A 15,509-nucleotide genomic window follows, 5' to 3' on the forward strand; every position below is an offset into this window, starting at 1 on the left:
GTGGGGAAATTTAAAGTACAAAATCACTTTCGAGAATTTTTAGTGAATGAACAAAGGAATTTACGGCGTTCGTTCACCTACAAGTTGAGATAGTCGCATTATATCAAGTTTGAAATCACAACCGTCAACAAAATTCTCGAAACCAAATACACAAAATGAACATCAACTCAGACTATCGACATATATTATCTCAAGCAGATGACGGAGGACAGAAGTAGGTCTCAGATCAAACGATATTTATTACTGATCACAAGAACAGAAATCATCCTGACAGACAGCAACACTTGAAATTTCAGTGACTAGGCTCTTCAATCCTTCCTGAAATCTGGCTGGAGATCAACCCTAACCTAATATTAAGTAGGGTCATTTCAACAGATAATAAACAGTGGCGATCGTTGTCAAAACTGATAAAAGTTTATCAATGATAATCCGTAGATAAATATTATTAAATGAGCAACGTTGCTTACTTCACAACAATGACGTCGAATAAAAAAAATCATCAGCGCCAACTCTGATGTAAATGTGCCCATTAAAACTGGAAATCAATGTCCAACGCTGAATTCTTATCTTTCCACAGCACTTGACATACTCAACTGTCAATTCTTTAATCAAAACATCAGAGTCGTGTGTGAAGCTGATTATGACAACACAAGTTTAGGCCTATCTATAGGCCAAGCTTTGAATGAAATAATTGACCATATACCGTCCGTGACAACAACAAAATCATGGAAGGAATCATAATCAGTGTTGAGAACATCGAGTTAACAATAGTTTGTCGCCTAACTTTTACTGAACGTCAAGTAATCAAGTAACGAAGAATTAAAGTGCCTATATTTATATTCATAAGCTATTATGGTCGCTCAGTATAAAACAGTGGCTGTAGTTAATTCCGAATGGTATTGTTCAGTAGTGAGATTTTATTGGAAATAAACATTCACAACGGACTCATTGTTGATTGCAACTATAATAAAATCACGTTTACACAATACTACTAATTTGAAAACAAAATGTTGTCAAACTCTCACGAAACAAGTCAGTTGTAGATGCCACAAGTAGTTGGAGTTTGACAACGCCTTAACCAGTAACACCTTCTATTATGAATCGTACCCACCAAGTGAAATCAAAAGTCGGAAGCGAGGAAGTTCGAAGATATGTTTGATAGGCTATCAATATAGCGAAGATCGTTTGATCTAATCTGGCTAGCGATTGTAGGGGTTGTTGAGCTATTTATTTCGGGAATTTATTTAACGCTACACAGTTTCTATTCAATGAAGACAATTACGCGAATAGTAAAAATCCAGTTTTTATATTTTGTCAACAAGATTACATAAGTTGTTAAGTAAACAATCATAAGAATGTAGATAATTCGATAAAGAAATTGTTCAAACTACTGAAATGAATAATGATATGAAAAGTGTTCTAAAGAAGTACTAAATGAAAACAATTAAGAATAATCAAACAAAGTTATAAGATATTTGTGAGAATCATCCTTTACTTCACTTTCTCTGATGTAGCCATCTCCGGAAATTCACCAGCGCTTGATATTGAATTACTAACCTTAACACGGCATTCATTAACGTTCGTGTTATGAGCATCGTTGTCAGTACTATCAATGCATAGCTTTAATTTATCACACCAAAGACAAGTTATATTCAATGTTGTTGGGTTTTGGCATGATTCAGGTGAAGTATATTTTGGACAATAGTCTGTGAAAATAATGAGATGATTTAATTTCAAGTGACCAAACAAAAGGTAAGTGAATTACAAAACATGTAACAATAACCCAATGATCTAATGCTGATTTCGGCGTTAAGTGACAATTTCACTGAGTGGACAATTGTCACTACGATGCATAATGCAATATTCAGTGCGTCATCAATTTCAATCATGTTTCGCGACATCATGTTTGAATTGAATGAAACTATGTCGAATGTCAAGTATGAACGATGGATTTCAATAACTGTTTACATTCAGACATATACGCACGATGCTGTCAGTGGACTCAGCAGTGCACATTACATTGAATTTTTCGTTGTTGTACAGTTTATTTAGATGATATGAGTTTTATGAATGAACCCAGTTCAAGAAATTCAATTGTTTTCGGATTTAATATGGAGTTTTAATTATGTTAGTCTAGTCAAACGACAAAGGAAGTCTCATTGTTTTTATAATCATCAATGATGATTTTTCTGAAGGGATTTCAGTCGACTTACTGTGATGGATGATATCAAAGTATGTAACTGCATTGTGTTCTTTGTGCTATCAGTTATTCTATGAAACTAGTTGGATCAGTGAAGATTCATTGATGATGAATGGAATATCTTATTCGCAGAATATTGACGGCGATCTGATTATGATATCATGGAATGATTCTCTCACTACTAAAAATATTATTTCAGTGGATTTAAACATGGTGAACTAACATCTGTTTATAGTTACTTAATGTACATGTTCATGAGAAGGTAAACATTTTTATAATGTTGTAAATAATTCTCAGACTGGCTATAATAAACTGTAATTTGGAAACGTGACTTATCCATACCTTCAATTTATCGTATATGTATGACAAAGCAAAGGTTTCAGAAAATAGGCAATCGTTTACGAAGCATTCGCATTTACGTGAAGTGTTTCTTTTTGCGAATTCACTACCTCAGCAAGATTTCATTTCACATGTACCAATAGAAAATACGGATACTTTCTCATCAACGCGCAATTAACTAACAGACACTAAATCATGTTCAAAATTAACATCATCTCATATATCGTTTTGTTGCTTTGTGGTCAAGTCACTTTTTGACCAAAGTGAAGACTTCAGTATTGATTCAAATTGGATTTTGAATCCTTTTCATCATTCAACAAAAGAATCGATGTGTTGTTGTTAATGGTAAGTGAGACGTCATTTAGGATAGATAGCTCGATATCATTTGGTAGTTAAATATAATTATACATGGAATGTTCAGATTGTTGAAACAAAAATGACGTTTTCAAGTGTGAAGATAGTTATTGCTGATTAAATAAGTTTTAACATACTTCCGATAAATTCATATTCCACCAACGTGTAACTTCTGATCCATGTTTCAGGAGTCATTATTTTAGATCGTACTGTATCTTGTGTGATATATTGAACAAGAAAAGACACATAAAGTTTTGAATTCGTTTATAAATATAACAGGTTATTTGCATCATTTAATTTGTGGTCTAAACTAAAAACTGGGAAATGACTCATATAAGATAAGTTGCTGATTATCTAGCATGCCCAAAACTTATTAAAGTACATCAAAATCGATCAATGTCCAACCAGTACCATTCGTTTAATTCTGTTTCATACAAAACACACTTTCTTTTGAGTGGAGGCTGAGGACTAAAATAGTGACTTGTGTACTGTAAGTTAAAGAATAAATGAGTGTTAATGTCACTTCTTTAATTTCGTCATTCATATGTCCCCGTCCGAATGCGTTAATCGGTAACCATAAGATTGAGCCGCATCAAAATAGCCATCCGCACTCTGAGGGTAAATACATTCATACAACTTATTTCCTTTACACAAGATATCTGGTTAAGTGAGTATAAGCATATGTGGAGAGTGAAATCTATTATCGGTGAAATTCATCACAGAAAACTGAAACGACACCATAACGATCTCACTTTGAACCATTTCTGTGGCACTATCAAGTATGATAGTTGTTGATTTGAATAAATATAAACTTAGATTTCAATTCATTTTGTAATAGTGGTTCTATGTCCGTAAGCCCTAGTCGCGAATGTCAAACACTTTGACAATTAGCTTACACTAATATTCACAATCACTTGTGATACTTCAATTTTCCTACAAGGAGTGTGAACATTGATCTAAGGTTGAAGGTTCACAATTCAATAACATTTGAACAGTGCCTTTACAAGACGCATATCAATTTCATTTTGCACAATTATCCACAACACTTCAATGACTTTTATATCAGTTGATTTTACAAGCAAATCAGATCTTTAACGTAAACTGTAAGAAAACTAAATTAGATCATTGTGATAGAATAAAGGAATGTTCTGTATTGACGTGCCGATAACCAGTGTAAAAACAGAAAGTAATATAACACAAAAAGATGACTGATGATACGAGTAACCTGACATCAGTGTGCTGAAAACATTCGTTAAAACGTTTCTTACTTCTTCCACATTCAAATTTACCGACGATTTTCGGTTTCCATTCAATTTCTTTAATTTCGGGTGTAACCTGAAAGAAAGTGTTGATAGTTTGAGTCAACATCTCTCAACACACAACCTCCTAAATGAAAGTGAGGTGATTCACTTCTAATCATTTACTGTTTTTAACAAGTGCTTGAATAAGTTGTGTCATCAAAGGTTGAATAATAGTGTCAAATATTCTGTTTGCACTTTACAGAATGTTGCTACATTCCTCTCGTGTTCAATGTAACTAGTTATATATTTGACAGTATTCATAAACATGAAATAGTTGAGTAATCTGAAGTACTTGAAATAAAACTACATTTGCATTCGATTGTGCAACTTACTCTATCATAATACAAAACTATTCTCCCATTCGGATGTATTAGGCAAGTTACATAGGGTGTAAACTCTACAATTAGAAAACCATCAATATTAAGAACTTGGGTGAAAACAATGACCAAATTACGTGATATTTCAATCGATCAACTGAATACGACCATAGTGTTTATTTGTTGTGGATGAGAAACGAATAGCCTAAGATATATGGTATTACGAATATTTTTAAAATTTGGGTGGATAATATTTAGGAATGACTATGAGATTAATGGATGGGTAGATGAATGTGTTGTGTACAGAACTGACTTTGTGACAAACATACAACACGATTCATTTATTTTGAAACTGAAACTGTTCATCAAATTCAATCCAAGCCTGTAAACGTCAAAGAATCTGTGAATTCGTTTTCACACAAATGAAATAAGATTGTGACCTGATTTATCCACCATAGTGATCTTTATTTTACTCATCAACATTAGTCATTTCCAGATCACATCAACTATTCTTCGAATCTTATTCAGCGTCATCAAGCGATCAGTGGATTTCACAAATAAGTCTACCCTTATGTCTCTGAAAAGTGACAAATTCCTACATTTTCAGTTTCTGAGACAAATTGAATCTGACAACCTATGAATAATCATATGGAATGAAGATGTAAGTGTTTAAATTCCACATGTGTTGACTTACGTCTACCATCAATTTCTTTATTCATAAACCATCTGACAACAAATAATTCCCCTGAAATGATGAAAATAAAAATGGATGTTTAAATATGTGCATAACGAATATATATCACTTTCATTAAATGAAAGATTTAACACGGACTACATGTTCATGCAAGTTATGATCTTCATTCTGAGATTCATTGAACCGATATAGTCAAATACCCAAGTACCTCTCATGAGGAAAGTTCTAGAAATATTATCACCTTCATCCGTATGATAAATGTCTCAATCCATCCAACTAAGAAGAATGTTTTACTTCCGTAGCATCTGTTCTAGGAGATTTAGACTGTGGTACATACTAATAATATCTAACTGACAATACCCATATAATAACATTTTCTGGGATTCTGTTATTAATCAGTTCTGATAACTCATCAAAAACGGATGTTTTCAACCTTGTTGTTCTAGGTGTTCTAGTTCGAGTTAACCATCTTATGATAACAGAATATTATTAATCTTTCATTGCTCAGCTGTTTCAAGAAGTGCCTGTATTGAAATTCGGTAATAGTACGAATGTGATTGCAAAGATCGAGTCCAAAACTCGATTATAAACAAACAGCAAATGCAAAAGCAAACAGTAAATGCCAGAAAAGTATTGGAAGAAATGAAATATGTCTTGATAGTTCATAGATTTCAATAATTCAAAATGACGTCTCTCACAATATCGCTTATTCTCGCACATGTGATAAGTCCGGTTAATTTAGTCTACAAAGACGTATCGTGTCGATGTCGATATCTACTATCTTGTAGTCTTGATAGACTGTAGAGTTGGTAATTAGCACTCGTACAATAACATCACTTGTTTTGTCATTTCTACTCTTCCAATGTGTTTGTATGTTGAGGTGAATCTCTGTTTTGTTTAATATTATCACATGATGGTAATCAAAAGGTGTTGTGAAACACACATGTTCTGGCACGACAATCACACAAACAAAACAATCATCGTGTGTTGATAAGCTCTTGTGTAATAGTCAAGTAAAATAGAGAATAATGTGTGCAAAGTTAAGTGTAGGAATAAGTAATGAAACAACTTATAACTGAATAATACAAGAACTCACTCGTATCCGAAATCCGAACTACAGGATTTATTTTGGTTGGTATAAAAGGTTCAATATATCCGAGGTAGTCGTCTCCGTGCATACCTATGCCATCTGTATTTATTTATTGGAAACATGAAACATGATTGATTATTTAACATTGAATGTAATAAACTGAAGACTTAAATGAATTGCATGAACTGCATCTGGATTGCTATAAAGCATCACATTATCGACACAATTTGAAGAAGAAAGGATATTCAAAGAATTATTGCATGTCTCTAGGAGTATAAAACTAATTCAATAAAGAAATGGAATCAGCTTGGATTCATGGACAAAAATGTTATGAAGAAAATTAAGTTATAATTCGAGGTCAAAGAAAATTATTGACTTACCAGGAGCAATAGTGAGATATTTGACCTGACTACTGTAATATTTAAACGACAGTTGCGGTTTTACTGTCTAAAAAACCGTAAACATAGAGACAAGTACCTTCATCACAAAATGTATTGGACTTACGAAAGGATCAGTGTATTTATGAAAATGTACACTCGTAAATGGATAAAACGGATCATTACTGATTCTCTGCAAATACATATAATGCTGAGACTGAGTATGTGTATAACGATCAAATTGATTACTTACACATCGATATGAACTATTTTCAAAAGTTACATTTTCCAAGGTCGTCCATTCAGGTTGTTTACAGATATCCTGGCATTCGGGGAACTCGGCAAGGCAGATGATAATTAGAAAAAATGACATCGATTGAGAAGATAAAATGTTGTGTCTAAAATGGTTCAGATGAAATAGACAACGTTATCTCATTGTATCGATTTTCAATTTGAATTAGTATGTTCAGTCAACACTCACCTCATCTTCTTGTTCAAAGTAGTAAGTCATATTTGAATAAAACGTGTCAGGTTTATATAGAATTTTGAAGTGTAAGGTCGTTTACTACTGATTCGATGATTCAAACTGACCATTCAGACAAATATATGTGGTAAAATCGTATGTTCATTGTCAACCAATCATAGATGTAGATGAGACCATCTTTATTCAATATTTTTCTGTCTGTTGAGAACATGAGCTGAAATTTATTCACAGTTGTTTGAAATTCCTGATACCTATTGAATTTTATTTTAATAAAAGCATTCTGTCAAACGATTGCGTAAGTCGTTTAATATGAAATGGCAAGTTGTGAACAAAACCACATCCATTCTAGTTGTCCATCATATTGCACTGCTGACTGTTAATAGATTTCGGGAATATTTACGTCTGGGTAATAAATACAAACAGTTTTCTTTTCTTGGTACAATAGGGGTGTTTCATTTTAGAAAGATCTCGACACTAAACAAAATGTCATTTTCTCAGGTATTACAGTCTGTAGTCGAACAAACAGGTGTACTGTAATTGCGTGAATTTATCAACATCAAAATTGTGTTCAATGATACATTGCTCGTTCCATGTTGTTCATCATGATCTAATTACCAGAGGAAAACATATCAGCGTATGTTTTAGTGTCAATCAGCAATTGTTCTCAGGAAGAGTATGAGTCAGATTATAAACTGCTTAATGTGATGTCTCGTTATGCCCACATGTGTATTTTACATACTGTTGTTATGAAGTATGTTGCAAGTACACAGTATGGCTTACTGCATGATTTTGTCGTTATGCGATGTCAACTAATACAGCTTGTCAATTCTTGCATATAGCCTAATGCTCCGTACTTTTCTCCATTATCCATTCATGAGCGTTGGAGAAAGAGACTTTGATGTATTGCGGAGAGGGCTTGAGGCAGTTAGCAAGGAGTGCGGAGAACCTTTTGAGGTCATTATCATTAGGACTGTAGATAAACATTTATGTCTAGCTAAATCGTGACAGGTGTCCTCTTATCAGGTACTAACCACCTATTTCATTTATATGTCTCTCTTTATATATCTTTTGTTAGAACGAGACAATAATGCATTAGAATCCATGTATACAAGCAAAAGTATAAGAATCCTACAATACCTTATCTGGATAGAATATACTCTTAGTTTTTCAATGTAATTTTGTGATGACAGCACAAATGATCGTCATGTTTTGAATGTTAAACACTACCATTCGTTTACTTAATGAATGAAGTTTTCTCAAAAGTCCTTTCAACAACTTGTCGATTACATGAGGTGTACTTCAGTGTTTTTCATTAATTCAGAAGAAGATTATTCTTGTTTAAATGATCTCTTTCTTCCTCATTACATCTTCAACGGAGACTAATATACTCCTCCTACTTATTACCAATATGTGAATATTTCAATGTCGAACATAAGATTGTGCTCAGCGCTTCAACGATAATCAGTTTCGACAAAAAACGAAAATGTGCAAGCTATCAAGTGTACATAAACAGGATTTCATCAGATTTATAATGTTCATTGTAGCTTATGAATTTTACTATGGTCAGCTTTATAAAGGGAAATTCAGCTACACTTATTCATAATTTTATCATGGGGGAACAGAATTAACCAGATAAACAAGCTGAACAAGAATAAAAACACTACTCGTTAAGTTCAAGCGTATGAATGAATTGCTTGCATATTTGCTTACCTACTTATGACATCTGAGATTGTAGAAAACAGACTGTCCAGATTATCTAAAAGCGTATTTTGAACATTTTTCCCTAGTGAGCAACTCAATCAGCGAATTTTCAACGATCAACAGATGCTTGGAACCGCCTAAATTTATATCAACCCGTATATGCACTGAAGGCACAAATGGTGATGTGCTGGAAAGAATTGATTCAAACCTATGTCAAATGACTGTGATAAATAGTATTTGTCAGATAGAAAGCGATATATGATTTCACTTCCGTATTATCAGACGTTGATTGTTCGCTGTTTTATTTGTTTACATTTTTTGTATTCTCTCTTTTGAAATATTTAACACTCATCTCCTGCATCTCTATGTTACTCGACACCATAATCTGTTCGACGGCTGAAACATATAGCCCAGGTGGTTTACAAGGTAACATTGTCCATCACGATCATACTATCCTGGATGAACAGTAATAACTTGACTGGAACACAACACGTGCTTCATATGTACTCTTGAAAATCTATTGAACCTGTACGATTCAGTGAGGAATATGTATCTGTATATCACATATCATCATCACATCTACTATTTCAGTACATTTAATCTAATGTGCCTTTACACTCAAGAAATATTTTTCTAAAAATAAAAGTGATGATGATATTATTAGTGTACACTATCGGAGAGTGTGATTTTTATATGGCGTCAGTCTGTTGACCTCAGTTGTTGTTTGTAGAAACGTCAATGTATGTACTTCTATGTTGTTTATCACCATGTTCTATCTAAATAATCAAAATTATATGATTTTCTCTTTTGTGTAATGTGCTAAATATAAATCTTGAATATCATAAGGAATGTCGTTTACTAATGATGCTCTTATATGACAGACCGTCATTTACGCCCACGAAACAAAGTTGAATGAAATTTCCATTTTGCAGATGAGTACTATTCTTCTAAAGAGAGATTCAAGTGAAAACGAGTAGGTTGTCCTTCAGGTTACAGGAAGTATTGCTTTAGATATGAATAAACACTGATTGCATTTACCATCTGATTTCAAATGAGTCTAGTGAAAGCGTTCTTATAGAATTGTCTATTTTGTACGTCCGCAGTTCATAAATCTATGGAACTATCATTAATAATTCCGATGATTTTAGACTCGACTGGTTAATACGTTTCACGAATACTTTCTATGGGACTTTCATCAAGATGATTGATCACATAATCCTCATAACGTACTGTGTATCGTTTTATATCATTCAGTGTGGAAGATAAATTGATCTATACCGGATATTCTTTATAGATGAATATGACTGTTGACCAAATGTACTTTTGTGTTAAGTATTGATTGAAGTCGGAAATCATCGTGAGATGTTAGTGATCGAATTTTGTAAAACATAGAATAGGTCTTGAAATATATTTGCTAATGAAATTCTTCTTAGTTTTGCAGCAGAATCAAAATGAGTTTCTACATAAGTAAACAATCGTAGATGAAGATTTATAGAGCCTGCCGCCTATGTCAGCATCTGCTATTTCAAAATTGTATACGTAGTTGATGTTTACGAGAAGATACTTTGATTGGTTTTCGATGTTTGTAGTCTTTCGGCAGGGGTTATTGAAGAGAGTTGGTATACATCAGTGAGATTTACTCTTACTTCCGAAAAAACCAATGCTGCCCGTGTCATCCAAACTCATATCACTCAATTTTGAACAATGAAGAGTAACTGCTGCGATATTCAAACGACAAATGAACTATGGCAGGACAGAGATATTCATGTGTCATCATTCTCCAGCACTTATGTACCTATAGAATACTGTCAATCACGTGTTCTGTCACGACACAAACCAGGAGACTTTGACAGCTTAACTCACTGTAGCCCATTTGTTCTGAATATATATATACGTTTTACGGTCGGTCAAATGTATGTTTTCATTGAATATTCATGAAGGTTCATAAGAACAGTTTAGTGAAGTGGAAGTAGATCAAATTGTTCAAGAAAATAAACGTCTTTAATAAGTCTGTTTTTTTCATGTTGAAATTGGTTTTATAAACTAACAGAGGTGGAAAAGTTCTCACTACTCAACATGTGGATATTTAGTCTTTCAAAATATGCATGAAAATTATTTCATTATTGACTGAGGAGTGCAAGTGTGATTCTATTGCTGTGTGTGAGTGATTGAGTATGTAAATGAGTATGTATATCGTCTGTTTAAATAAGTCAACCATGTGTCCATGTCTGGATGAGTCAATGGGTACCCATAAGCGTAATACATCTCCAAGTATCTACTCACACCCTAGTTATTTTACTCGAGATATCTGGTTACGTGGTTGTCAGAAAATGCGGATCTTGAAATTCATCTTTAATGAAACTCAATCTTTATTAACGTCTCTACACCGGAAATGGAAGAGGTGAATCTGTGGTGTCGTTATCAGAAAGCCATAAAACTACATTTAGTGAAGGACTTGTGGAATGCACAGAACCTGTGACACTTTGATAAAAATCGAAGCTAGGGTTATGGTCTAAAAGAACTTAAACATATGCTCTTCGTATTTTCATAGCTTATACTCATTCAGATATGTTGAAAAAGATGAAACGTATTAGGACATTTATCCAGCATTTACTCCATCTCACTCAGTAATTTGTACGTCATTCATAGTATTCTGACTTGTTTTTACATTACTGTCCTTCAATTTATCTAATCCATATTTATTTCTGATCATTAATCTTACAATTCCATTCAATACGTAGAGCTATTAAAATTCACATGTTATTCTTTTCTCAGCGATAGGTATCGCTGTACATCTGACCGGATTTCGGATGAATAAGCTGGATAATATAACTGTGGAAACTGAAGAGAATGACAAAACGTTCATTTATTTTGTACAGTTTGAGCTACTATAAACATATTTCTGTTAAAGTCTGTGAAAGCCACTTCATTTGGAATGCTTTATGTTAGATCCATTTTGAAGATTTTTGTGTGTGAAAATCCCTCCTGTATACACTTGCAGTTTGTTCCTACTGATTCTTTTAGTTGTACATTTTGTTAGTCGTTTTGATTATATTTGAGTTGTTAATATTTGTATTTCATTAGAGTTTCTATTTTTCTTACGCCTTCACTAAGTTTTCGTGTTTCTTCCTGAATTGCATTTATGTTGTTTGACATGATACTTAGTCTTGGCAGCAGATATATTGGTTTGTTCCTCCTCTTGATTGTGTTGCTTGTATTGACTGGAATTGTGCCTTTCATTGACTGTGAATTGAGGCATTCTTTCAGAATTGGAAACACTCTGTGTTATAAAGCAACCAAATATTATCTTTTGAATGAATCTGTGCGTGATCTAGCCAGACAGGATAGAATAACACTGATTTGTTGTGATTGGTAATTTTCTCGCATCCTTTATCAACTTCGTTATTTATTGTAATCTAGATCTGATTAATTGAACAATTATTGGTTGAATAGCTGGGTGATCATATTTGTTTAGGTAACGATGTGCATTCAACTTTATGATGAATATTAGAACCGTCATTTTACCCAATTACTTTGTTTTTGACTTTAATAATAATAATAATAATAATAATAATAATAATAATAATAATAATAATTTTGTATTCTGAAAAATAATAATTACAGAATTCACGCCAGTTTACAGGCATGATCAATTTGATATAAATAATAACGTTAGACGTGCAGAACAAACATGTGATAAAAGAAAGTTTTAAGTATACTAGTTCAGTAGTTGTTTAAGTAGTACTTATATTACAGTTATCCAATGCATCAGCCGGGAATTTTTAATATTTCTTAAATGGACAGCCTGTTGATTTATGAACGGTGTAATTAAGGTCCATTCGTGTGCCAGATCGAAATAATGATAATTATATACAACTAGAGAAATTAAAACGAAAACAGAGAGCACGGAACAACAAAGCAATAATGACCAAAATATATCAATCAGGTCTACCGAAATGCGTGTGTCATGTGACACAGTGATATACCGTCGATGTTATTCGAATTAGTTAAAATTGCTAAGGGCGGTGAAACCATAAAGTGACAGCAAGTGGGTGGCTTTACTACATGCCCAAGAGACAATTTAGCATTCTTCGTTGGTAATTCAGAGTGTTGGCGAACATGAGACAGTTTAACAGCATAAGTGGGTCCTCATGCTGATGAGGAAGGATTTGTTGTAATCTCAACAGCATTATGTTCGTTTGAGGTACGCTACTGCGGTTTCATGCGAGACGATACGACCAATCCTAAACTTTGTTAGTGTACTGAATAGCCGTTCGGATCCCTTCAGCTATTCAACAAATAAACGTGAATCAAATTTAAACAAGATAGGGTAAATCTACATATGGCGCATTACATTAGAGCGAATACATTCATATGGACTGTCTGGAAGTTCAACGGTTTTTTGAAAACCAAATTCCTTACACACTCACACACAAATCCAAGGGTGATTTCGCTAGGTATATTATAGATAATCACGTTATTTTGAGAGACAATTCACTTAGCAACTTCGCCGGCGATGAAATCGATATCAGGTTGTAATTTCAAGTCCTTTAGGAACTACATCCACTAACAGTAGCATTTTGAGTGGCGACAGTGTATGTATTTCTTGGATCACACGAGGAGTTTTGGATTCTTCAGAAGCGCGAATAAACTGAATTGACCTTCACCAAACACCAAGAAACCCACATTCACGGATTTCTCCCGACAGACTACAAACAGCGAACACTACCTACCCTAATCAAAATATCTACCCAATAACACCAACTAAATATGCGAATTCGGATACATCGACAGAGACAAAGGATCATTACTAAGCGACATTCCTTATGATATTCAAGATTTATATCAGGCTCATCATACAAAAGAGTAAACCATATCGTTTAATTAATTAGTTAAAATATTGTGGTAAACAACAATTTAGTACAATCATTAACATTTCTAAATACAACAACTGAGGTCATCAGACTGATGTTTCTCAAAATCACACTCTCACATAGTGTACACTATTGTTATCATCATCATTTGTGTTAACCTTGAGAAATATGTTTCATATGTGAAAACGCATATTAGATTAGAAGAACACAAATAGTAAATGTGATGATTCTATGTGACATTCAAACACGTATTCCTGACTGAATCGTCAAGTAACAGTCGTTTATGTGAACAGATTTGAGAGGACGAAAGTAGTGCATGTTGTGTTCATGTCAAAGTGATACGGTTCATCGAGAATAACATCTTCTTGTTGAACATTATTATCTTCTAGATCACTTCAACCATACTTTCTAGCTGTGAAACTCACTATAGTCTTGAGTTAAATAGAGGTGTAAGAGCTGAGTGTCCAGTTGACCATAATAGATACGACAAAATGAAAACAATTAATGCAACGAATAACCAGTGATAATGAATGTGGTACTAAAATCACTCACCACTATCTCACTTAGTATCACCAATTAGCACGTTGAAGACAATGAAGAGGCATAAAATCATAATATGTCCATTACTCAATCGAGGTTAATGAAGCCGTAGAAACTCGGCAGTAAATTATGGGCGAATTCTAAAAACTGGAATGGAGTATAATTATATGTATTCTTATTGTATAAGTGTTCAGCAATTCGATTACGTATATTCACATCCTTCTTATTGTAAGTTTTCTTTCGATCCACAGACCATTATAATATGATTTACTTTCAAAAAGTGTTAGGTCTCGATGAGCATAATGAATGGTAACTTTGGGATCCATTCATGGACCAATACTATGAGTATATATTTTTATCGTATAATCGTTAAATAACTAAACTATTCATAATCATATTCTTCTTATTATAAGCCTAATTTTGACCTATGAACCATTATTATACGTTTTACCATTCTTGAATTATGTCCAGTCTATTAGTCACTGCCTCCCACATTCACAGCCACTTTTGGTCAGATAATGTACAAATGTTATTTTCTATATTATGGTACGTTGTGGTCTGCTTGATTGGTGTATATACACCTACTATGTTTGAAATACATGATTCATATTTCAGAAGCAGAGATTAGCGTCTTGGACTTTAATGGCTGGGCTAGGCGGAAAGCAGGACCAATCAGAACTCTAGGCTGCTCGCACATGTTTTATGCCACACTGTTTCGTTCGATAATTCACTGCTTCTGATTGGCGGTATCATTAGGTATACATTAACAGGGCACACAGTCCAGAAGTTATAACACAAGGTTATGCCCACAACCATGTTCTTTGTATTTTCATAGCTTATACTCATTCAGATATGTTGAAAAAGATGGAACGTATTAGGACATTTATCCAGCATTTACTCCATCTCATTCAGTAATTTGTACGTCATTCATAGTATTCTGACTTGTTTTTACATTACTGTCCTTCAATTTATCTAATCCATATTTATTTCTGATCATTAATCTTACAATTCCATTCAATACGTAGAGCTATTAAAATTCACATGTTATTCTTTTCTCAGCGATAGGTATCGCTGTACATCTGACCGGATTTCGGATGAATAAGCTGGATAATATAACTGTGGAAACTGAAGAGAATGACAAAACGTTCATTTATTTTGTACAGTTTGAGCTACTATAAACATATTTCTGTTAAAGTCTGTGAAAGCCACTTCATTTGGAATGCTTTATGTTAGATCCA

At 33.5% G+C, this 15,509-nt stretch overlaps 1 protein-coding gene across 1 annotated transcript; it reads right to left on the minus strand.

Annotated features, from left to right (window-relative positions):
- Nucleotides 1–1,491: 1,491 nt before the first annotated feature.
- Nucleotides 1,492–6,964, minus strand: MS3_00010809 (uncharacterized protein; the record flags this gene model as incomplete). Its single annotated transcript, XM_051219211.1, has 9 exons — nucleotides 1,492–1,706; nucleotides 3,031–3,108; nucleotides 4,162–4,228; nucleotides 4,527–4,591; nucleotides 5,206–5,256; nucleotides 6,302–6,394; nucleotides 6,676–6,742; nucleotides 6,800–6,889; nucleotides 6,926–6,964. Coding segments are annotated over 9 exons (765 nt in total), but the record flags the coding sequence as incomplete, so codon positions are not given.
- Between the last annotated feature and the right edge of the window lie 8,545 nt (nucleotides 6,965–15,509).

This window comes from Schistosoma haematobium, chromosome 2 (genome assembly GCF_000699445.3).
Source record: "Schistosoma haematobium chromosome 2, whole genome shotgun sequence".
Taxonomy (NCBI): Eukaryota; Metazoa; Platyhelminthes; class Trematoda; order Strigeidida; family Schistosomatidae; genus Schistosoma; species Schistosoma haematobium.